Genomic DNA, 25,142 nt, shown 5'->3' on the forward strand with positions numbered 1-25,142 from the left:
GCATGCACTTAGAGATCTATACACATGTGTGTGCACACGCACACATTTAGACTAGATTAAATTTAAAAGGCTCACATCTTCTTTTCCGCACTCCGAAAGCCTCAGTGGAATATCTATTACGCTTGACAAAGCTGCCGACCACTGACATGTTATTTAATAAATGGAAGGAAGGCTCGGGGACAAAAACCAACAAACAACCAAAGTTCCTAAGAGGGATGGAGAGTCAAGCCAGCTGTCATCGGTCCAGGGGGTTCCAGCAGACCACCCTAAATTAATTAGCCTGGCTTTGTTGTGGTCGGCAGGACAGTGGAGAAATAAGGAGGAGGGGGTAGAGGAGTGATGGAAGGGTGGCGAGTAGAAAATGGAATTCATTAGGAAATTAGTGTCAGCACTTTGAGGCACTCACATATGACACACAATTTAGCCAGCGCAAGGCCGGCTCGTGATGTCGCCCCATCACTTTTAAGTGTTTCAGCAATAGAAAGATTACATGTATTCAGTCACTGCTCCTGCTCTTAGAATGTGTGAAATCAAACGGTCCTTTCACTAAGTATTTGGGTTGACAGTGGAGTCATTAAGCTGTTTGTGTGTCAGCGCTTCTTTTGATCTATGTATGCATGTGTGTTCTCCTATCAGCTCTCAGACTCTGGGATCTACACATGCGTGGCTACCAGCTCCAGCGGTGAAACATCATGGAGTGCTTTCTTGGAAGTCAAAGGTACAAAATGGTGAAATTCGTCCACGGATGTTATGTAGAACAAAAACATGCTTTTAAACTTGTCAGCTATATCATTTTTTTCCCCGTCCCCTTCTTTCCATCCATTCAGAATCCGGTGCAGTGATTGTACCGAAGAGCCATGATGAGAATGAGCTTCCAGGCCCACCATCTAAACCTCAGGTCACCGATGTCACCAAGAACAGTGTGTCCTTGTCCTGGCAGCCTGGGATGGCTGGAGCATCACCTGTCTCCTCCTTTGTCATTGAAGCTTTTAGGTTTGTCATAGCAGGGACTCCCACGTCTGGCTCACTGCAGTCATATGCTTAGGATATAATCAATCTATCTTATCTTCTTAACATTCATTTTTAAGTCATTTAACATTGACTATATGTTGCCACTTAAATGCCATTGAAAAATAGTGTGCAATAGCCTTCCTCTCTTTGATTACAGTCAATCAGTGAGCAACAGCTGGCAGACGGTAGCAGATCACGTCAAAACCACCCAGTTTACTGTCAAAGGTCTCCGCCCCAACACCATCTACCTGTTCATGGTCCGAGCAGTCAACAGCCAGGGCCTGAGTGACCCCAGCCCCATGTCAGAACCCGTCAGAACACAAGGTAATGTGTGTTAACATGAATAATACATTTTATAATAATAATAATAATACATTTTATTTACTGTATAACACGCTTTTACAAGTGCTCAAAGATGCTTAATGAATGATGATGTAAAGAATGTCATTACATTGACAGTGTTTATTGAATTCATGCATGGTTATTTCAGAACCTGCCATAATCATTTTCACTGTTGATATTTGGTTTTCTTTCATGCTGGGTATAATTTCAGTTGCGACTGACAGGCTAAGGTCACTGTGCACCTCTTCAAAGTGTGATACTTATCCTCTCAGCAATCTGCAGAGAATAGCTGTACTGAAACACTGCAGAATTTTCCAGAGGTCAAATTCTCCATCTCAGGCCAACTCATTAAGGCTACACTTAAGCAATTATGTAAAATAACCATGTCTACTTTTGGAGGGCCTAACTGAGTTAGTGCTATCCCTGCTATGTTAATGATCATAACAGGAGAAAATGACTGCCTCCAAACCCAAAGATGATTTGATTAAGGTAGCGGACAGACCACAGTCTCCGGATCACACTGATATGATAAGTCCCAAGCAAAAGCAACTGTCAAATGCGAGCCAGGAGCGTGTTAAAAAAAATAAATATAGAGTCAGTTTGGACTGCAGCCTCTCCCTCTCATACTGAGGTACAGTAACGGTGCTGAGATGATATCTAAATGCATTTATTGACAGTGACATGCATTGATGATGAATTGATTTTTCACTTCTTCCTAACTGTGTTTGGCCTGTCTCGCCCCATTAGTGTGGCCTGTGATTCATGACCGCTGGGTTGTCTCAATGATGTCTTTTCTTAAAATATAATTTCCTCATACTCATTTTTTTTTATTCCTATAGTAAATAACTCAAACTGTGGCTTGCGTCAACCACTCTGAGTATCTCGTATTGTTGGAACTTGAAATAAAATTTATGTGCAAAAACAGGAAATGAGCTGGAAAATTGTGTCATAATGTCCATCTCCCATCCAATACATCTGGGAGTTGTGCTTTCAGTTCATTTGTTGATGTGCTTGTTCAGTCGGGTTCAAGTAAGCACAGGCATAACAAAAAAAAAACAGACAAGACAAGTGAGCTGATACAAAACGGAAAGAGGTCATTTTGATGCAGATGATGTTGCTTCTTTTCAAATGAACTGAGTGAACTCTGAGAACCAAGCAGAAGAGCATGGAAAACATTTCATTTTCTCTCAGGCTGTCTCTCTCATCTTTCTCTTTCTTTCCTTTTTCTTCATATCTCTTTGATTCTGCTTCTTATTAGACATAAGTCCTCCTGCTCAGGGTGTTGACCATAGGCACGTACAGAAGGAACTTGGTGAGGTCATTGTTCGGCTGCACAACCCAGTTGTCCTGAGTCCCACAACCATTCAGGTCACATGGACGGTAAGTGCGGTACAGAATAACACTATGTAACTCATGCTTTACAGTATTATAAGGAAGTCAATCATTTTTATTTGTTCGTCACTACACTAGAATTGCTTACAGTACATGTGGTTTTCCTCTTATCTATCTGCATTCTTTTACATGTTTGATTCTGCAAAGTTAAGTCATAAAGTTAAAATGGTTGATGTTAACAGAAGATCCCTCTTTGAAGCCAAGAAGGTTTTCCTTGAGGCCACCATTTGTTTTTATGTCAGGAAATTTTAGTTACTTCATTCCCTGAAGCTTTGAAATATTGTAATTGGTGACTTAAAAGTAAGTGAACATCAAATAACTGAAAATGGTTTCTTTTAACCACAGTGAACTTAAAAAGAGATGCCAGAGACATCTGGTTGTTCATCAGTCTTCCATATGATTCTCGGCTTCCTGCCTTCTTGAAACAGACGTTGCATGGATAAAATTAGATTGAAATTAATGTTTGTAGTTGAACTACATTTTCAGATTCAGTATCCCTGTTTCCTACCAGCTTGAGATTTACACTGCACTGCATTACACTGATGCAAACCAGACAAAACGCATCTGCCCTTCCACTGCTCGGTACATGTGCACACTGTGGCGCTTGCCACTTCTCAAGAGTCAGCAATGTTGGCCAGTTCTTTTAAATGTGAAAAATGTACAGCTGCAACCTTGACTAAAATCTTTCTTTGTTAATTTAATTGTATGCTAATGAGGACAAAACGGCCATTTATATTCTTAAAATGTGAGGTTTCCACACAGAATTTGAGCTGCTTTATTCTGAATGTGTTGCTATAAATCACTCAGGTGCTGGTATTTACAGTATACACCCTTCACTTAGTGGCATGAGGTGCCTGTTTCCATTTTCAAATGAACCACATTAGCAGTTTTCCTGGAGACATGTTTATTGACCCCTATAATAAGTCTCACCCCGAGACTTGGTGGCTAATGTAATGCTAAAGCATTGCTCTATGATTGTAATGTACAATCAACACAAAACATGGTTACCTAATCAATCAGGGGCCCTTTCAGTAAACAGAGGGGCCACTCTCAGAGAGCTTTTATATTCCCAAATCATCCCATTAATAAAAGTCACGCACCACGCAAGGAATCCATTTTGCTGATTTACTTGTGCTACACTGGCGAAAAACAGCTGCTTAATATCCCACTTGAAAGCCCTGCTCACTTCTTCTACTGTTAACAAGCCATTACAATGAGTTATGCTCCCACTCCTCCTCCGCATAAATTCAGCCTTTTCTGTCCAGCTAAATAGTTTTAAGGGAGGGGTCCTTTGTGGTTTGCAGGGGGCTATCACACTTCCAGTCTCTCTGTCTTTTCTATGGGACAGGTCCTCCGTTATCACCTCTGCTGTGTAGTCTCCTCATCTCCCCAGGGTGTCTGTATTTGCTGCTGCAGAACAATCTCATACTCGCAAAACCCCACAGCAAATGCGCCAGAACCTGCTTCCCAGTGTCAGCAGCTAGTATTTACAGTATAATCCATGTGAGACATGCATATGTCCTTTAAGGTGGCATTACAGAAAGTCTCTTTAATGGAAAGGAGGAACACTTTGGGCTGGCAGCTGTGTGTATGAGGTAATGTCAGGGTGTTAATTGAGCTAAATGTGTCATAGCTGGTGATAAAAGGGCCATTACACAAGTAACAGCCGCTTAAGTGTCACACATGCAATCCTGGTAGAAAAAAGTGCATTGCAGAAAAACATCCTTCTGTATTATCTAGTAGTTGGCCCAGATAATACCTACAGTACCAACTCCCCCTGTATAGTTCTTTTTGCACTGAAACACAGCAGTGATCGCCTTTGTTCACTTTCTCAGGTGGATCGTCAGTCCCAGTTCATCCAGGGTTACAGAGTTCTGTACAGGCAGACATCAGGGCTGCCTTCACCAGGACCTTGGCAGACCCAGGATGTGAAGGTTTCCTCTGAGCGCAGTGTCATCCTCTCTGCACTCAAGAAGGGAATTGTGTATGAGATCAAAGTCCGACCTTATTTCAACGAGTTTCAAGGCATGGACAGCGAATCCAGGACGGCGCGGACTACTGAGGAAGGTACGGAGACGGAGAATTTTTGCTGAGTATTTGTAGATTACAACGGGAGCAGGGCGACACAGTGAGTCAAACTGCAGAGTGTCCACACAAATGTGGCATGATGGGTGACACATGACCAAGTAGGCTGCTTTCATCTTGGGATTTTGTCATAATATCACAGGCACTACTGCCCCTCTCTTTGATACCGAGAACTAAAGGGATGTGTGTGTGTGTGTGTGTTTGTGCTTGTCTGACTGACCTTCCTGCTGTGCTTTTTTTGTTTATGATTGGTGGTGTTAGTGCCAACCTTCCTCTAATCCATCACCCAGCAGCCACAGGCCTGAGCTGTGATTGGACACAACACACACTTCCTCCTGCAAAGAGGATCTGTCGCCCAAAGCTTGATTCATACAGGCTCTGACAAGGCCACAGAGCAGTGAGGCACATTATCACACACAGACACACACACGTACACAGGTCTGTGTTTGGATGAATTTACTGTTTTGACCCATGCCAAAACAGAAATGCATGCAATAGCACTGCGCCAGCCTTGCTTCAACCTTTCAGGCCTTATAACTGAAATGAAATAATGATGTGATCTGAAGTAAAGACACCCAGAGCCACTATAGCATAGACAGACAAACACAGACTCTTTAGAGACAAAAGCCCATCATGCTGCTACAACATATTCAGGCTTGCATGTATAGGAGACAGTTCACATGCTGTCGGGGTGACAGACCCATTTATTTTCCCCTTCTCAAATGTAGCGTATCTCTGGTGGCCAGCCAGTGTACTGACTGCCATAGCAGGACTTGCCATCACAGCTGTCCCCAACACACACTAGCACATATACATACAGTAAACCCATACATGCTAGCACATCTCCTCTCCCTAAGGCATCCAGGACCTGCATGTCACAGCTATTACCAATTCTGATAACACTCCCTGCTTCTGCTCTATCTGCATCCCAGTCCCTCCGAGAGCTCGGCCACTTTCCATTTCTGTCAAAATAGCTGATACACCGTCAAACACATGGCTGTGGGCTCCTCGGAGACCTTGGGACTACTGAGAAGGGCAGCTAGATGGATATAGAAGTCTAGTTCAGAGGCTTGATTAAACTCAGGTTCCTCTATTAGCAAAACACAATTAAAGAATCCCCAGAACAGGCCCAGACGGATGCAGTGTGTTACAGTGCTCTCAGCACTCAAAATGCAGTTTCCATCTTTGTCATCTCCCTCGTCTTTTTTTCTCTTTCTCTCACTCTCCATCTGGACAGTCCTGTCATGACTGATAAATGAACTCTAGTTCCCATCTGATTTCCTGCTGAATGATTGTCTAAGAAGCCACTAAGGGAGGGCATTATTTATGCAAAATAATGCTTATTTAGTTGGAAGGGAAATCAGTAATGTTTGTAGGAATGTTCATTTGTTGTGGACTAATCTTCATTCATATTAATGGGTACCTCCTTGGAAGGTCAGCAGCCTTCCTCCCACACCACTGATTTTGACAGTTTTTTTGGGGGGAATGGATATGTGATGTTTGTATTCCTTCATCATGCAACACAGCGGTGTGTGTGCGTGAGAGACAGGGGGTCACATTCCTGCCTGCCATACATCACTCCACTAATGGCTCTATTAGCGCAGCCTCCGAGGACCCTAATGAAAAATGTGTATTGTTTAGCACAAATATGCATGATAATAAGCTGCTAAATCATTCATAACATTAACTTTGAACGACATTGTCTGTGATGGCTGCCACGCAACCGATCCACCACTTTGTCACCTGGATGTAATTCAGTGTTGGAAGAGCCCCTGAGCATGATGGCTGATCAGATCCTCCCTTGGTAGATTGTTTCTAATCTGGCCAAGGTGTTGGGTTCATCATTGGACACATTTATCTTCCACCATGCCAGGGCCTTCCGGCTCTCTGGGGGCCTGTGTGGCCAATCGCGCTGAGGGATGAGCACAGATTTACAGGGTGACACGTGCCATTTTGGATGGAGGCAAGGTGAGGGAGAGGCAGCTCAGGAGTAATTGACCTGTCAGTATTCTGCTGTGGTGCCGCTCCCCTGCCAGCCACTGCGGAAATGAGAAAACATTATTTTTAAAACGTTATTTCCAGTTGGACCAACTGTTATTTATTTTTCCTCTGTTACCCCTTGTGGGGTCAGAAGATTGTCGCCATCAGAATAACAACAGAGTCAGGTTTATGAAAGCCTGGACCTGTCTTGTTTTTATCCCCCTCTCTGTCTGCCTGTGGATGGAACCAGTTCATTTAGATGTAGCATGCTTTGCAGCTTTGCTCTGATCCTTACCTAGTGGCTTTAGTTTCATCTGACTGATCGATAGAACCAGTCAATATGTTTGCTGATACCTTGTTTCCTTCACCTATAATGTTTTTATATATATATATATATATTATATCAGTCATGTCTACGCTTCATCCTATAAGCTTGTCGACCCACATGCCACCTTGGCTTGGTCAAAGCTGGAGTCTTGAGTGCTGTCTCACTGTGCCAAGACGTCATTTAACAAATCAATACCAGTATTCTCAGTGCAAATCCACCGGGACTGAGACGAGATATTAAATCACAGTGAAATGTTAAAGTTAGGCTATAGCCATGTCGGGCCCCGCGCTGGTCCTCATGTAAATCCCCCTCTAATGAGACATCTTGACAGCCTTCAGCCACCTGTGCCATCCCCGAAGAATAACATTCCTTGGAAAAAGTGTGTGTATGTGTGTGTGTGCCTGTGTGTGTCAGATTCTCGGTATGTGCATATTTCCGAGCTGCTGTTGAGAAATTCAGTAACAATCATTCTCTGCATCCCTGCACTATTTCTTTTTTTTCTTCTAAGGATTAAATACTCCGCTGCCTTAACTGCAAAATAGCCAATTTGATTGTTGAACTGGTTATTTTTTGCTTCCTCCTTCAGCTCCCAGCGCCCCTCCTCAGCAGGTAACAGTCCTGACCGTGGGAAACCAGAACAGCACTTCCATAAGCATCTCCTGGGACCCTCCTCCATCAGACCACCAGAACGGCATCATTCAGGAGTACAAGGTTTGTCCCGGCAAGTCAGCAGGAATTCTAATTTAACTCGTACAAAAGCCAAATGGAATCAACCGCCTCTCTGTTTCTCCCTCCACCTCTCTCTGCTTCAGATCTGGTGTCTTGGGAACGAGACACGTTTCCATGTAAATAAGACAGTGGATGCAGCCATACGCTCTGTGGTGGTGGGCGGGCTGCAGGTAGGAGTGGTGTATCGAGTGGAAGTGGCTGCCAGCACAAGTGCAGGGGTTGGAGTCAAGAGTGAACCTCAATCTATTGTCATTGGTAAGATTCACTGATTAAAACCCATGAACTTTTTCAGTATTTGTTAGTTTATCTTATATATAATTATATCTTATATTCCACTTATATCACACTGTTGCCCATAAAGTTGGATTTTATTTTTTTTACCTCTACTCATGAAATGATTGTGGCAATGTGATTTATTCCTGATAGATAAAGTGAATATCTTCTCAAAACTGGTAACTGGGACACCTGATCAAAGGTGATTACTGATGTGTATAAATAGGAATGAAAAGAGGACTGTGTCTGAAAAAAAAATATTCTAACTCGTGTATTATTTAAAAAAAAAAAAAACAACAACATCCCTGATATTAGCAGAGGAGCAAAGACTGAATATTTTCTTAAAACAGTAGGAATAGCAGATAACAGGTAATATTGTTAACATACTACCAATTTGAAATGTGGCCTGGCCACGTATGATTTATGTGGAGCTGAGGCAGATTGTGCCTGATTTGACCCATAACTGATGGCTTGGCCTGTAGCATGTTCTTATTTCCCCAGTGTCACTCACATAATCCATCTCCCAGAGCAGAGCCCAAAGCTTGCCTTGCAGTTATAATATGTTGCGTGTTTGCAAGTCTACGGATGTGCCAATGGGTGTGTGTGTGCTCATGTGGTTACACAGTAATATGAAGATGAAGAGCTTCTGTGCAGCTATGCATGCACGTACATGTAACGCCTAAGTTTTTTCTCTTTATGAGAGCCGTACTTGTTCCTGCGTGAAGTGTGGGAAGATTTGTTTGTGCTCTGCGTCGTATCATGCTCCAAGAGATGGTGTCAAGCAGACTGAGCTGCGATTGGAGATCAATACAGACCAGGATCCTCTCCTCTTATTTCACATGGTGTGTTTTACCAGCAACGGAGTGAATTAGGGGCTGAGCTAAGCAAACAACCTGCTCACCTGGGGTTTTGTTATAAGCTTTTAGGCTTTGTCTTTTTCAGTCTGCACATTATATTTCACTGCACATCCTTTAGATCTATGTCCTGCTTCCGTGGTCAATATCTCTGCTGGAATTCATCAGACCTACTTTCTTTGAGCTTAATCTAGCCTTAACCCCAGCTTGATGTATCTATAGATGTTTCTTTCTTTCTTTTACAGAGTGAAAAAGTGGAACATTCTCAGGTCCTTCAGTATTACATGGCCAATTGTGTTAACTTTTTACCTTGAAGCAGCAAATCATGCTCATCATAGTATTTATATTACAGTCACTCCAGTAACTGCCCACCTGCCACCACATTAATGTTGCCTGTTTTCCCCTGTGTCCTCAGGTAAGGAGTTCCGGGATGTAATCATACATGGAAACCGGAACAACAGCATCACAGAGCAGATCACTGACGTAGTGAAGCAGCCTGCTTTTATCGCCGGTATTGGCGGTGCCTGCTGGGTCATCCTCATGGGCTTCAGCATCTGGCTCTACTGGAGGAGAAAGAAGAGAAAGGGCCTGAGCAACTACGCAGGTTAGACTGTTCATAGATACCCAATGCAAATGAATACTGACACTCTGCTCTCGCACCATAGAAAACAATGGATTATCTTTCCTACCACTCAACAAACAATCGCTTTTCTCTCTATCAAAGCAAGACCTTTTTTTTTCCCCACCACATGATCATCTGACAGTCCCAATCAGTCCAGTTTTGATGAAACACTGCAGATGCTTCTACCAGTGAGGTTCAGATGGCTACCGTGTTTAAAAGCTCAAGAGGGAGACAGATGTCAGCATGAATCATATCCAGAGGGCTAGAGTTTTTTGACAAATCCACCCACGGTGTTGGTTAATAGCCCAGGGTGGTCGAGCTGAGTGGGCAGACCGGACTCTCTGTTGGTCACTGAAGCTGGAGTCGGTCCAGCTCCCCTCCCACACACTGACCCTGACATCTTACTGAGCGACCCCCAGTCAATACCAGCAAACCACCAAGTCCGCATGCACTGCCAAGGGTACAAGATTTAATTAGAGAGTGGAAAATGGTAATGAAGTGTTGTTGTCTGTGCAGCACAATATTCTAACATTAGTTTGTTTCTTATTAACATGCAGAAATCCAAGAGAAGCACATTTTTTTATGTAGCCAATTTCTAAATTGCCTTCAGCAGGTCAAACGCAGTAAGTGCAGTGGCAGCTGCTGTAATCAGGCTCGGTTAATTTGGTTGTCATTTCTGTTTGTTACGTGTGTTTGTGTGTTTTCTTTGGTTTGTGCCACCGTCTCTACACCTCTGTGGCCTCTGAGCCGGCTGCTTTCCTGGCTGAAGCTCTGCACATTAGGCGACAACGTGGTTCTCACATTCTCTGAAGCCCCCTCGGCGCTGCTCCGCCCGCGACCCCGTCCCCAGTGTGCAGATACCCCCCCCTCAAGCACCGCTTATCTCTGCAGGCTTTTAACGCACAACTTCTCTGTCTTCTTGTTTTGCAGTTCAGTCCTTCACCTTCACCCCTGCAGGTACTGTTCATTTGTCCCGTCTTTTCACCCCACCTCAACGCAGCGTCATCTCCTGCCCGCTTAATCGTATATATGCTTGGATTGTCAGACTGATGGTCATGGCTAATGCAAATTCAAAATGCACACTGATGTAGCAGTCAGGCCACCAGCAGAGAAACAAATTTACAAGTCAAGAGATATCCACATTTGTAATTTGCCATGACCAGGGCCCTGCAAACTGAAACTCTTCCCCCTGCCCAACCTGCAGACTTTGTGTTGTATTTGTGTTTATGTCCGTTTTTTGAATGAAGTTTCATCCTGTCTCGTGTATCTTTCCTCGTGACAGTCTTGTGCTACAGGAATGAGACTGCCCATTTTCCCTCCTCCTCAAATAATCATTTTCCTTTTTGTTTTCTTCTCAAGGCTCAAATCATGTTGCATTTTACATATGTGTTCTTTATAGGTGTCAGATAGGCAGCTGGATGGTGTTTTTTATTTTCTTCCTTCCCTCATATTTACATAACCTTTGTGTTCTTGTGAGGATCCCCCCCACTACTGTGACTGTATGTCATTGGCTTTCTTGGCTGAATTCTGTGTTAATTTTGTTTACAGCTGTTTTGATGGGTGTAGCATATGTCTCCTCTTGTCCTTTAAGAGTAACCGTTCAAAACTACAGAGGTGATGGGTGTAAAGAGAAAGTCAAAAAAGCAAAGAGATTAAATGAAAATGATGCCCAGAGGCCTCTTGGCTGCATGTGCAGTAGATGTAACCGAGTTACGGCTCAGCATGGTGCCCCTTCCCCTTTTTTCTGGGTTCAGTGATCATTTTTTAGGATGTTTAGTAAATACACATACTGTCGCTTTGCGGTTCCTGTGCAACCTAAAGCCAGAAACTCAGTTTACTGTTTGTGAAGCTTGTCTGATCATAAATAGGAAACACATCTCAGAGAAGCCAGCCTCAGAGAGGAATCAAGTTAATCGCCTAAAATATTTTCAAGTGGCACGCAGCACACAACAAGGTCAGGTGCAGCAGAGGGTGCAGAGTTGGGGAGGTCACACTCAGAACATGAGCCAGAGTGTGGCTGAAGAGTCTCACAGTGCTGCTCTTCTCTGTATTGACAATTAGTTGATGTATCGAGAGTGTCCTGTCTCAGCCTCCTAAAGCTGTCAGTACAAGAGGGGTAAATCACTACACTGTTGAGGCGCACAGCCAGCAGGAAAGAGATTTGATGGAATTTTTATACGCTGATTATGTCCACCCCCCTTAATGCTTATTAAAGGGGATTAATCTGTATTCATATTGGAGAAAGTGCTTATCTGGAAGACAGAGGCGAGAAGCACAGCTATACCGCCATGTCACTCTGGCTAACATAAAAGTATTCCACAGCAGCCTAGAAATGTGCCTGAGCACAGATAGGGACTTCAGAGGCTTTTCCCGCTGCACAGTCTCCCCTCGCCTCCACCTCCCTCTCCTGTCAGTCCTCTCTCAACCGACTGAGAATACTCTAATGCAAGTTTTCTGGTGGTGGAACAAAGAGAAATGGCTTTCTCTTTGACTGAATAAAGAATGCCAAGTCTGTCTCAAGCTGTCAAAGCTATATTTTACTCAGACAGACCTGCAGTGTTTGTTTTATCTGTGTAACACCATTGTTAGCAGTGAGTATTTTAATTCCACCTGCTGCTATTCAGTTGCTTAAACCCAAATGCAGTAAATAAACTCTAAAGTGTTCTGATGCTCCTGCTCGACACATTTTAAATTGTGTTTCTCTTGTTTAAAAACTAAAACTCAGTTCAGGAGAGAGGAAATTGGATTAAGTAGGCTTAGGTTATGTTGAAGACACATTAAAATGTCCTGTAAGCAGCCTCTGTAATCTATTGTGGGAGTTTCCTCGCCCTGTCATCTGCGTTACGACGTCACCCACAGAAAAGCCCCCTCTCCCTCGCCCATGCCTGGGCCTGTTGTGGAATCAACCTGAATGAAACAGAAAAGAGAGGAGGAATGTTCTGCCTCCTTCTCTCTTTAATCTCCATCTGTGGAACAAATGAGCCAAATTACTAACAGCTCTCCTTCTCTCTCTCTCTTGAGTAAACCGGCCCTCTTTTTTCCCCATCCTCTCTGTTTTTTCCTCATTGGTATGAGGTGATTTCCAAAACTCTCGCTGCTTTTCCTGTGTTTCCTGTGATCCACTGAAGTTCTTACATGCTTGGAACTTTTTGATGCTGCTTTGTCATCATGGTGGTTGAGCAGAGATGAAATAGATCCTTTTCAGCCGTCTCTCACTTTGAGCCGTGGAGTTTTACCAACCACTGACAAAGAGCGGCCCTTGTTATCTATAGATCACCGTAATGGAACGGGCCACATGCACGGCTTCTGGGGAGCCCTGCTAGCCGAGGGATCAGTAACTCAGCCTCTGCGCTTGTAGATAGAAAAATTCAACGTGATTAACGAGCCCTCTGCCTTTTCTAATCATTTTTTTGGTTGAGATTTAATCACAAATCTGATAATAGCTCAGCAGCAAAATAAGAAAGATGAAATGAGTTTTCCCTCTCATCAGGCATCTTGTCCTTGAGGAACACATGACGTCTCCACTTATGCAAAGCAAAGCAATATGCAATCCTCATCATTGCACTTTTTTTTTAATTTTCATGAAAGGCAATGGACGCAGAGGGACATCTGCATCCCTTAGTGAAGCCATCAACTATCTAGCTGTGTAAGAAAAAGTGCACAGATGAACATATAACTGCTGAAGTTTGAAGGGCAAACTGGATAATACTGAAAATAAAATGTGGTATTTTTATTATGGAATTAAATCCTGGTTGTTTGCTATGTGTGCCAGAAAAACTTAATATCTGCTATTGTCTTTTTTTTCTCCCCTCTTTGTTTCTTCTCTGAATCTAGTGACATTCCAGAGAGTTGATGGCGGTCTGATGAGCAATGGAAGGTGAGTTACAATACTGCATCACTATTGTAGTGAGATAAAACAGGCAAATAAACATCTTCTTGTTATCATTGTCTTTACATGTCTTCATATGTTTCCTCCTCAGTCATGCATCAAGTCCACAGAAAGCAAGACTTGATTTTAACACTGATAAATGACTGATATATTGATAGATAACCGATACCTGTTTGTGTGCCTACCATGCAAACCGGCGTCCAAATATACATTTCTACCACATCTCCATTCATGCATCGATAGATGAACTCATAAATCTCCTCAACAGAATTAACAGAAACAATTTAAGCAGAGAGTGCTTTTATTTTGTCATTTATCTTCCGCTGCCAGCTACAGGCAACCCAGAAGCCCTCTGGAGTGATAAATTTGCCTGTCACCTTGCGTGGGCGGCTGGGATCTGAGCACATGTAATAATGTAAAAATAATTACCCAGGGGAGAGGTGTGTGGAGGTACCCCATTGCACCCCCATATAGCCTGCTCCATCTCAGTGTGTGTTAGTGAAAGAGAGAGGGGCTTCAGAGAGCAGGGCACATCTCAATGACACCAGTTACGGAGCCTTTGTGGGTATTCAAGATACTCCCTTGAGAATCCCTGGCTTCTGTCTATCTACTACTTATCACACCTGACTAGGTAAAACCTCCAGATCTCAAACACTCAGCTAGAGACTGCCAACTAAATCTGACCCTGAGTGTCTCTGGGCTTTGGGGAATGTGTGTGCTCCACAGCCTGCTTGCAGTATTTTTATATTTATGTTTTTTTTATTTTTTTATTTATTTATTCATTTTTTCCCCCCTTACCGCGTGCATATGACTGGATGCCACAATGGACAATTTTGCCTATATTGTTCTGTGAGCTGCCAGCAAGCTCTCAATGAATTAGCCACGCCACTTGTCGTGCCTTTTCTCATCTACTTTCTGCTGCACTGTTTTTCCTTCAATTTTCCACATAAGTGGCTCTGATTCTCAGTCCAGCGAATGAGATTTGAAATGTCTGTATTTGTGGTGTTTTCTTTTTTGTCATATCTTTAGTCAGGAGCAGCGAATTTTCACAACAGCGGAATAGGATGCAGTCTGGGGCTCTTATTCTAATGCGAGCCTCTGATCCGTTAGTCACTCTAGTGCCATCAAATCCCAGATGTTGCAACTTCCCCATCTGCCCTGAGAGTGAAAATGTGTAACAGAGTATCAGAGGAAAATGTGTTCATTTGTTACATGCAATGTTTATTGCATTAATTAGACAATAGCAAATGAAGCCATGTCTGATTCCAGTTTCTCATTGGCTCCTGCCAAATTGCCCTGACTGAACAATTACATTTAATCGATCACAAAATAAATGATTCATGGAAGATGAATAGGCTGCAGATTGGTAGACCTGGACGATTTGACTTTGGCTGCTCAATTGAAATTGATAAAAGCTGATAAGGGCTCATTCCTTATCCCCCTGCCAATAGGGAGATGGTAATTAGGAGGTAGTAATAACTTCCTATCTGGGCACTGATCAATATTTTAGCAAAGCAGATTCACTCCTATAGGCAGAGAGAATGGGTTGAGCGTTGCAGTGAAGAGGTTTCACTAACACTGTTGCTATGGAGATTTCTTTATATCCCATGATCTGAATGCTAAATGACAGCGTATTTCCCTGAGAGTTTATCCAGAAAGTATTAGTACGTAATCTGGGTTTCTCATTGCTCTGTTAGCTAATGTCTAGACTTTTAATCCAAGTTCCATTCACTAGTCGTTGGGACCATAAACAGCTGATTTATGAAGTTGCTTTGGAATTAATTTCTCTCACTTGGCTTATTTATGGGAAGCTCAGTGTCAGGCGTCTCAGCTTGTATTTATGGTTTCCTACCCATCACAAGTAACTGAAATGTCCAACAGGAAGAGGAAACGCTCCAAATCAAATTTTATCTTCCAAGGTTGCTATCCATCCAAGTTAGGTGTCAACTTTTCATTAGACATATGACCCAGTGCCCACCCCCCACCTGCTCCCCATTACCCCACTGTCACACACACACACATGCACACTCACATATATAACAAATATCCCCAGTAGAAATCAGTCTTATTCTAATTATCCTCAGCAGGAGTACTGCTGTGTGATGAACACAAGGACGATGCAGCCATTTCCACTGTCAGCGTCTTGTCTTTCAAATGGTCTTTCTCTAGTGGGCTGGGGGAGGGCTCGCTGGAGCACACGGGGCGAGAGAGAGCGGTGGTGAGACAAAGGCATCCTCTCTTACTTTGGACGGTGCACATTTGTAGTGCAATCTTCTACAACGGGGAACAAAGTCCCCTCTTTTTCAGCTGCTTTTAATCTGACAGATGTGAAGCGCACAAGGGGAGATACAGTACAAAAACGAGGCAGAGGTATATAAGGGAAAAAATAAAAGGGGGGGAAAGGGGTTAGAGAAAGGTGGTATAGTGAGAGAGAATGATGGCAGTTGGGGAACATGGCAGCCAGAAACAGAGGTAGAAGGATGGGGAGAGATGTATTACCCTATAAAAGTGCATGTGTCTGATGCACAGCCATCAATTTGAATGACTTGTCTCCCCCGAGGGCCTGTTTTGGCATTCAGGAACCACAACAAGGGCTCTTAGCTTGCCAGGGCTGCAGTACATTTGGACTCCCCCCTTCCGTGGAACAGCTTTTCTCATTTAGAACCTGTGGCTGAGGGAGAGACCATTACCTGCCCTTGTCCTCAGGGCCCGACTCTCTCCCAGTCCCTCAGAGCCAACACATCACCCTACTGGAGCTGAGACAAAAAGCCCCATCAGACAGCCCAGCCTGCTAACTACTGTGTTATGCAGCTTCTCGGAGTGCACATGTGTATCTGTAGTCTGCTACACACTAGCACTGCCGGGCACTGACAATGAAGGCGATGCTCTTCTCTTCATCACATGTGGTGCTTGTCAGACCAGTGCAGGGTGTGATTTCCCAGGGAATATGAGCAACACTTTTACTGGGTCTTTTGTTTTCATACAATATTAAGTATTTTTTTTTTATCCTTCTTCTATTTGATTATACATTATTTCGTTTTTGGTAGTATTTTAATCCATTTCAATGGCAGATCGTTAGAAACAAGTGGAGTGTAATTCATCAGTGAACTGACACATCAACAAAGGCATTTAACTCCATCTCTCACTCTCATTTAACTCCATCTGTGTTACCCATGGTAACGAGCCTCCGACGTGATTGTACAGTAAAGTGGCCCTAATGGCCTCCCAGCAGTCACCCATGACAGGTTAAAGTCTTAATGGCTGCTTTTTATGGTTCTCACCCCCTCAGGAGGGACACAACACCTGTTAAATGGAGCTGCCCTTTCTTATAAGCAGGCATCCCACAAGTGGGTTGGGGGTATCATGTTGCGGCTGTGGCCAAGGATTGACGTTTCATCAAATAAGATTCAGACTGTCTGGACATCACCACAAGGGGTTGATGGGAAAATGCAGCAGATTGATTGTACACCATATTAATGAATAAGGAAACATATACACGTGGGTGTCGACATGCACTGCTGCACGTGCGCAGAGAGCCCAAGCATGCGTTAGTGTCTCCACAGTGTGCTTTTGCATTAATAACTCCGAGAATGTGACAAAGACACAGCAGGAGAAACAGAGAGATAAAGGGCTATGTTTGCCTGAAGGAATTCTAACTTTGTGGGTGAAGAAATGTATTTGCACTGTATTTCCTTCTATCTCAGAAGTGTTTCATTAGCTTCAGAGGCTTACGGCAAGCTTATCTCACACAAACACACATTCTTGTGCACAAACCAACATTTAAACATATGTTTGATTTTTTTCCCTTTTTTGTCTAGCTGCTGATTGCTGTCATGTTTTTTTGTTCATTATTTCTAAATCCAGAAACATAATGCAGCATTAGACCATGCATAATAAGGAATTGGGGATATTCTTTGTACAAAAAACTCTGCTAGTAATGTAATTTCACAGCCTGTGCTTTATCCAGCTTTTCATCCTCTTATTTCTGCGCAGCCGGCCAGGATTGCTGAATGCGGGTGACCCAGCATACCCCTGGTTAGCGGACTCTTGGCCAGCCACCAGCCTGCCTGTCAACAGCAGCTCCGGGGGACCCAACGACCTGAGTAACTTTGGCCGAGGAGGTGAGTGCCAGGGCGCTTTAAGATAGAGACTGTAAAAGATGAAAGATGATGACCTGCCTTCCTGTCTGTTCCACCAGGGCTTCTGTTGTTCGTTATGTTCATTCTGTATATGCATGCAAGATGTATACATATGTGCATACTGTGCGTGTGTTTGGATATACATTAATATATCACATCAGAGGAAAGCCAGAGCATTAACAACAGGGCCCCCGCTGTCGCCTGGCTGAGTAATGGCAGATAGTCCAGCTTTGTGTCATAGCCAATACCTCAGAGCAAGAGAATGTGAGAGGAGAGACCGTCGGAGGAGGCAGAGGAGCAGGGGTGGATGGGTGTTTGAAAGGATGGTCCTGAGCAGCCAGTCGTGAAGGACAGGCGCAGCTTGACTGGCGCAGATGCGGACACTTCCGCCATGGCTCTACATCATCTCCCCTTCACTGGGCATGCAAACCATGCACTACGGAGAGAGTCTGCTTGCTCTTTTTCTCCCTTCCTCTGCTACCACACACACACATACACACATACATACATAAACATACTCAGACACACCCATATGCAGAGCAGTGGCTTCACCCCTCGTGTACTGTATATGAACAGAGAATGGAGGGAGAGTGAGATATCCTCACATGTGGAGGAGAACAGGGCACCTCAGCTTGGAATACATGAATAACTGGGCTGAATTTGTTCTGTCAGATTAACCTGTTAACTGCTGTTTCTTAAAATGTGAACTGACCTGAAAGCACCAAGAACCAGGCTATAATTTCATACAAATAAGGGGCTGATTGTACTATTTAGGATGAAATTGCAAGACATATAGCTGAATAGTCCTGTTCCCTTTATCTTGCTTAAAAACGGGCATTTCCATTTAAATACCAAAGGGTTACAGGTGAGGTTAACTTATACAGTTTTTCTATATTCTCTTCCCTTCCACTTTCCCAGATCTCCCCAGTGGCCAAGGGGACAAGACAGGCACCATGCTCTCTGATGGAGCCATCTACAGCAGCATAGACTTCACCACCAAAGCCAACTACAACAGCCCGGGCCAAACATCCCAGGCCACTCCCTATGCTACCACTCAGATCCTCCACTCCAGCAGCATCCATGAGCTGGCTGTGGATCTGCCCGAGGCCCAGTGGAAAGCCTCTCTCCAGGCCAAGCAAGAGATGGCCAACCTGGGCTACTCCCTGCCCGACAAGAACTCCTGCAACAACAGTAAGTTACACTGAGAAAGTGAGTGCTCCAGTAGCAGTTTCAGGGGGCATGTTGTTGCCCCCTTGCAAGTTGTATGTAGCGAAATGAGAGTGGGTTAGCTGGAGCCATCTTGTAACATCAGAAGCAAATTCAATTAACCAAAATCAGGTTTACAGTTGTAACAAGCCATTTAAACTTCCCTGAAGCCCTCTTAACCCCTTAGCGGTGAGGGGAGTTTGTCTTTAAAAAAATGAGCCATTTTTCTCCCAGCAGACATCATCTTGGTTACTCTCCAAGGTTGAATAAACATCTCTTGAAGGAGTAGTGCGGTTAAGTCATTCATCCATTTTCTTGCTGGGTTTTCATGATGGTACCACTCCTCCTTCAGTTTCAGAGTAATTGCCAATCCATTTTAGCTTGACTAATGTTTAAGAAAATAATCCACATGAATTACTGTGGATTTGATATGGGATTTTTTTTTAAAGCAAGTGGAGTTTCATATTTAAGGTGTAATGAGCGTTCATCGGCTGTATTCTAATACATATTTATGATCTTATTTTCTCAACAGTCTAAAACTGATTAATTATAGTTTTTACATGGTCCACCTAATGCGATGAATCTCTAAAAACTCCTTTCCTAATTCTCCCTGGCATCATTTTAAGAGGTATAATCACAAATTATTATGCATGATTATATCTCCTGAAGGAGGACAAATATTGAATTAAATTCTCTACTGTTGACTCATTTGTTTCATTTTGTGAATTGAAAGGATAAACACTAGGTTTTTTTTGGATCAATAGCAAACATAATTAGTCCAGCACATGAATTGTCGGTTGCTTACAAGCCCCAAAGTGAACAAAAAAAGATGAATAAGCACAGCCTGTTGAATGTATGAATCCTGAATATATCCTGCTTGCTCGATGCTCTAACTGCATGTTTGCATGTGCTTGTGCTAACTGCCAATCACCTGATGCCACTGTGGTTTTTGCCCTTTAACCCCCACTTTAGCCCTCCTTTTCATTCCTGACTACCGATTGGCCGAAGGATTGTCAAATAGAATACCACACAACCAATCACAAGATTTCAGCACCACCAGCTCTCACAACAGCTCAGAGCGAAGCGGCAGTCTCTCAGGTTGGTTTACGCAGCAGAGAATTTTATTAAGTGAACTGGAAAACTCTCTGGGGCTCTGCCGCTTGACTATATGATTGACAGATGTCTTAATTGCCTCATTGATCTGTTATTTGCATGAACAAACCTGACATCAAAGAAATGTTTTTATTAACGTAGTCCCTCTCCCTCACCAGAAATGCTTTGCTCACGCAACCTCCCCTGCTTACAGTTCATTATATGTGAACACTCACGTCAGATTATAATGGCCACTACTGTATGCAGCCATGTTGTGATAAAGGATAAGAGTTGGACAAGAGTTATTGGAGCATAAAGATGCAGGGCATTCAAGTCAGAGAGAAAGAATAGTTAGATGATCTCTTGACAGAATATAGCTGTAAGTGCTAATGCTGGGTTTCTGCCATCACTGCTGCTTCTTATAAAGGCTTTGTCTCTCACCCTGTGACTGAGAAGATGGGAATAGGGGCAGAGGGAGTCTTTCAGACAGAGTGGACTATACACACACATGCACACATACACACACACACCATTAGAGATGCTTGGCTGGTTAAAGTGGCAAAAATACCTCCCTTTTTCCCTCTTCCCCTAATGGTTGCAGACTACACTAAAACCCATGTTCAGAGAATTACAATGTCATTTATAGGACACCAAGGCAGCCCTCTGCCTGCCTCCCCTTCACTCTCCTCTTTTATCTAGTTACAAGCCACTGCCTTAACTGGTCTCTAATTCAGTGCTCGGCCACACAGTGGGCTGGAGAGAAGGATGTGAAGTGGCCATGCCTGACAGGCAGATTCCTCCCATAGACATGCAGGTTACTGAAGGCTCTTACTGGGCTTGGTACATGCTGAATTATGACTTGAGGAGATGTATAGAAAAGGATATACGTCCTGCTTAATAGTAAATGTCCAGTGTAAATGCAGTATTGGCTTTAAAAGAGTAGTACATCATCTTGGGGAACCATGTATGCTTATTACATTTTGAGTTTGAGTTCAATGAGAAGATCAATACAAGTCTCATATGTTGAATATTAAGCCACAGTCACCACGAGGTTTGTCTAGTATCAAGACTAGAAGCAGAGAAATGCAGCCGGTCTGGCACTGTGCAAAGATAATTAAATTCACCTTCAAGCATATTAACCCCCTTAAACCACAATGTATTATTTTTCCTTTGGCTTTAAACAATGGAAATGAAAACCTGTTAATAAGTGAACTCTAGAGTTGCTCATACTGTAGGCATCTCTTTTGGCTTTTGACAGTCTATTCATGAGATATGTGAACTGTTTCATGTCTGAATCTTAAAGTGGGAAGATATGATAGGAGCATCAGCTCTGCAAGAAAGCAAATGTTCCCCCAAAATGTTGAACTTTTTCTATTAAGTGCTATCTGATTAGGAAGAAGAAAGAATGAAAAAGCTCAAAGGAAGTGAATGTTGTGAGGGAGATTGATTGATTACATTCTTGTTCTTAAAGAAACTGAACCCGATAGATTGGGCTGGGTGTAGCACCGATGCTTGAGTCAGGTTCAGTCATGTCAGCCTTTTGATGGTCATTTACAAGGTGCCTGTACGTGTGTAAGCCTGGTACAGGGGGTGGCCGTAGTAACAACAACAAAGGCGTGACTAGATAACATAGACTAATTACTTCTGCACCAACTGCACCAACTGTGTCAGGATGAATACCTTTTGGGTTTGGTTTGGGCTCAGTTACTGCTCTCAGGCTGGGTTCAGACATAAATGTGTAGCCCAGTGCATTTGAATATTTTCACATACTGTAACAGAAATTATCACATTATATCACTATACAGTATAATGTACAGATTAGCGCTGCTCATGCCTATATTAGGAATTAGTAAAACCAGCATTTCAACTGCAAAGGAAAGTGTATATATCTTACTAAGACTGAAATAGAATATGTATTAATAACAATATAAAAAACACTGAGAAAAGCTATGATATTCCTTAGCCTCATTGCTATAGTGAATAAAAGATGAGCACCAAACTGAGTTTCTGACTGTACAATACACTGCATGTTATACTCCATATAGTGCAATGTACCGCAGTGATGGAAATTTTAATCAGCACGAGCTTAGCTATGATTCAGACTTCAACCAAAGTAAGCTCAGCATTTGAAGGGGGGGGGGGGGGGGGGGGGTGAGTTGAAGCTACAGTGCCGTGCTCTCCCTCAAAGGAGAGAGAAAGAATAATGAATGTCAGGTCTGAAGGAGGAGAGCAGGATGAAAAGGAACAGAAATAGAGCAGCATTTATGGCAGCATGGATCTCCACTGGGGGCAAGAAGCTGCTCATTAAAACATTTCACAGCATAGGGGAGAAGAGGTAGCTGGTGTTTTCTATGTTTTCTGTAGCCTATGGAGACCCTTGAGACTCCCTGTTCCCCCCATACACACCAGCCTCTCTGTAAGGCTACGAAGCCCATGATCATGTCAAGTCCTTGGTTGTGTGTGACCTGTTGTGCTCCTGCCCTCTCTGTACTGTATGTGTTGCATCTTACTTCATTATGTAACATGTTTTTGGTTGTTTCTTTTAAATAAGCTCAAAACGATGACCTGTGACTTTCAGTTAATTTGATGTCCCTTTTGAAATTATTCTCCCTCCCATAAGTTATATGTGGCTGCATAGTCTCTCTAGAGTCTCTGCTCTGTGGTTTCCCCCCTCAGCACTGACGCACCCAGTGAAAACAAAGCAAGCTCAAGGCTATGCAGCCCTACAGTTATATGCTGGGACCGCCCAAACCTTGGGTAAAAATACCCAAAGCTGAATCTATATTTAGTATGAGTTCCCCTTTGAAGAGAGGCCCAGTTTTGTCAGAGGAGATGGGTTCGCTGTGTAATTCCTGTATAGCTCCTAGCCACAGACTCTCTCTGTATTTTTCATATTTGGGGTGAACTGTTATAATTCCATTGCCAGTCCATCCCTCATTTACAATATTGATGGCTGGTCTTGTGTGCAAGGACTAAGGAATGATTGAACAATCGCATCAACTCACCATTTATTGGTAAAAGTCAAGCGTCGCCCAGAGGTATGATTAGGAAACCCAATTACTTTCAGACTATACTTACACTGTGCTGCCGCCTGCCTTGGGCTTACAGTTGTTTCTTTTATTACTTCCATTCTTTATTAATCTTATTTTGACACCTCTTCTATCTTCTCATGCCTGATATTTCTTCTCCTTCCCCAGTATTTCCCCCCAATGCTCATCTTTGAACTGCTTTTGTTTTTCTTGCTGGAAAGAGATATTAATTGTAATGTAATCAGATATTTTAGGACTTGGAACATATTATACAGAATTTCTGATTCCTCTACCATCTGGCTTCTATGAAAATCAATAGTAATGCACCTCATTGCTTCTGTAAGTTTCCTTTCATGACAGAGATCTACTCCGTTTATTAAATTGGATGCATGATGTTATGTTGCACAAGATGCAATATTGGCAGCTTTTTTTCTGTGGCTCAGGGAAAAGTGATTACAGGCCTTTGGCAGGGAGGGCTAACCAACAGATGACAGATACAAATGTGTTCAGCAGAGTTTCCCAAAGATGGCTTTCATGAGTCTGGTGAGGCTGGTGATGTCGGTCAGGGCTATTTTCTGGACTGAGATGTAAGGGTCATTACTGACAGAGGTACTTCAATCTGCCGCAAATGAATTCATGTATGCAAATACAGTATCTCTTCTCTTCCATGGGCACAAGAGAGGAAACATGTTACCTACTTATTAAACAGCCTAATAAACACTCAGCGCTCAAAACTAATTGTGCATTGCAAGGTAGCGCAACTTGGGGATCATTTTTTGTTATTACAGTGAATATATACTGACCAGGAAAAACACATAAGTGAAGCACCGATCTGATATTAAGAACAGATACCGGCCCAGATATTGACAGAATATCTAGATCGGGTATCAGATAATGGGGCTGGTCCATGACGCCGATGTATTCACTCATTCTATGTTTGTGACATGCTGCATCACGTCAGCAGCACGCGCAGCATGTCAGTAGACAACAAGCTGAGAGCAACAACGTTTACAAAGTTATGTTTAAGCCAAGCCTGATACTTTCACTCTCTTCCACATGGCAATGTATACAGTTTATTAATTCAATAGTGTTATCAGATTGATATCAAGGATCAGCTGATACGCTAAGCCCAAGTATCAGTATCCACATTGAGACTGAAAAAGCTGGATCGGTGCATCCCTAATTTTACAGTTTTTCTCATAGACTAACAAACTTAATATTTAATTTATCAAAATAATAGCTTTTACACTCTGTCGACATTGTCCTCAAACAGATGTAACTTGTCTTAATTTTCTAGATAAGTGAATTTTATGTGATGTTGGCATCCTTTCTCAAGCAATTAGTTTATTCAAGAATAAGCAAAATATGTTTCAGTGTTTGTTGAAACTGTTAATGGGTGGACTAAACATTTCCTTGAGTTGTAGCCACCAAAACAATCCTACGGTTAAATTACTTCTCAGCTATTTGTTTCTTATAAACCTGCAGCCGAGTGTTTAGAGCAATAATGTTCATCATATACTGCATAGTGCATCCGTACTACAGAATTTACCATTTGTCAGATACTTATATTTTTATTGGTAGATCTACTGTATAGCACGGAGATGAGCAGGAAGCATATGTTTTGATAATAAATTAGTGTTGGCAGTAGGTTTTTTTTCCTCTTCTTCCAGCTTCTCAATTGTGATTGTGCGATAGCTTTCTTTCTCTTTTGTGATGCTAAACTAGATATCCTTGGTTCTTGGACTGTTAGCTGAGATTTAAAGTTTTCACCTTGAGCGTTTGGAAGTTGTGAGAGCTGTTAAAATGAATATAAAAGGACAGATCTCTTTCTTTGTGGAAGTTGCTGTAATATATTTCCACATATACCACTGAGTAAAGATTTAAAGGAGGTAGTAACAAATATTTTTTTAATGATTGATGAATTACCAGTTGATGAGAGCTGCTCTAAGTAACAGTTTCTGAGCTTCAGAGGATATGTATACAGTCTACACTTCAACTTTAAAGCAGATTTTGACTTGAAGGCAAATGTGTTTTAAAGTAAAAAGAAATAAACAGGTTTCTTCCACAGTGACCAAATCATATAAAACCCAGTATTGACCTGGCTGGCAGATTTATAAAGATGGATAGGACAGAGGAGAATCTGGTGTTGGAGGGATATGAGTGGAAATGGA

The 25,142-nt window shown here is 42.7% G+C and overlaps 1 protein-coding gene across 1 annotated transcript in view; it reads left to right on the top strand.

Moving 5' to 3' along the window:
- robo2 (roundabout, axon guidance receptor, homolog 2) overlaps positions 1–25,142 on the top strand; it is a gene marked incomplete at its 5' end in the record, with an annotated part of 156,892 nt that overhangs the window by 118,970 nt on the left and 12,780 nt on the right. Inside the window, 13 exons of the mRNA XM_083984825.1 lie at positions 637–718; positions 828–993; positions 1,169–1,335; positions 2,612–2,733; positions 4,581–4,812; positions 7,725–7,849; positions 7,951–8,122; positions 9,410–9,598; positions 10,547–10,573; positions 13,451–13,493; positions 17,499–17,626; positions 18,563–18,835; positions 19,823–19,948. Coding sequence (XP_083840951.1) covers positions 637–718; positions 828–993; positions 1,169–1,335; positions 2,612–2,733; positions 4,581–4,812; positions 7,725–7,849; positions 7,951–8,122; positions 9,410–9,598; positions 10,547–10,573; positions 13,451–13,493; positions 17,499–17,626; positions 18,563–18,835; positions 19,823–19,948 — 1,852 coding nt within the window. The remainder of the gene's footprint in view (positions 1–636; positions 719–827; positions 994–1,168; positions 1,336–2,611; positions 2,734–4,580; positions 4,813–7,724; positions 7,850–7,950; positions 8,123–9,409; positions 9,599–10,546; positions 10,574–13,450; positions 13,494–17,498; positions 17,627–18,562; positions 18,836–19,822; positions 19,949–25,142) is intronic.

Source organism: Trachurus trachurus, assembly GCF_905171665.1.
Source record: "Trachurus trachurus genome assembly, chromosome: 13".
NCBI lineage: Eukaryota > Metazoa > Chordata > Actinopteri > Carangiformes > Carangidae > Trachurus > Trachurus trachurus.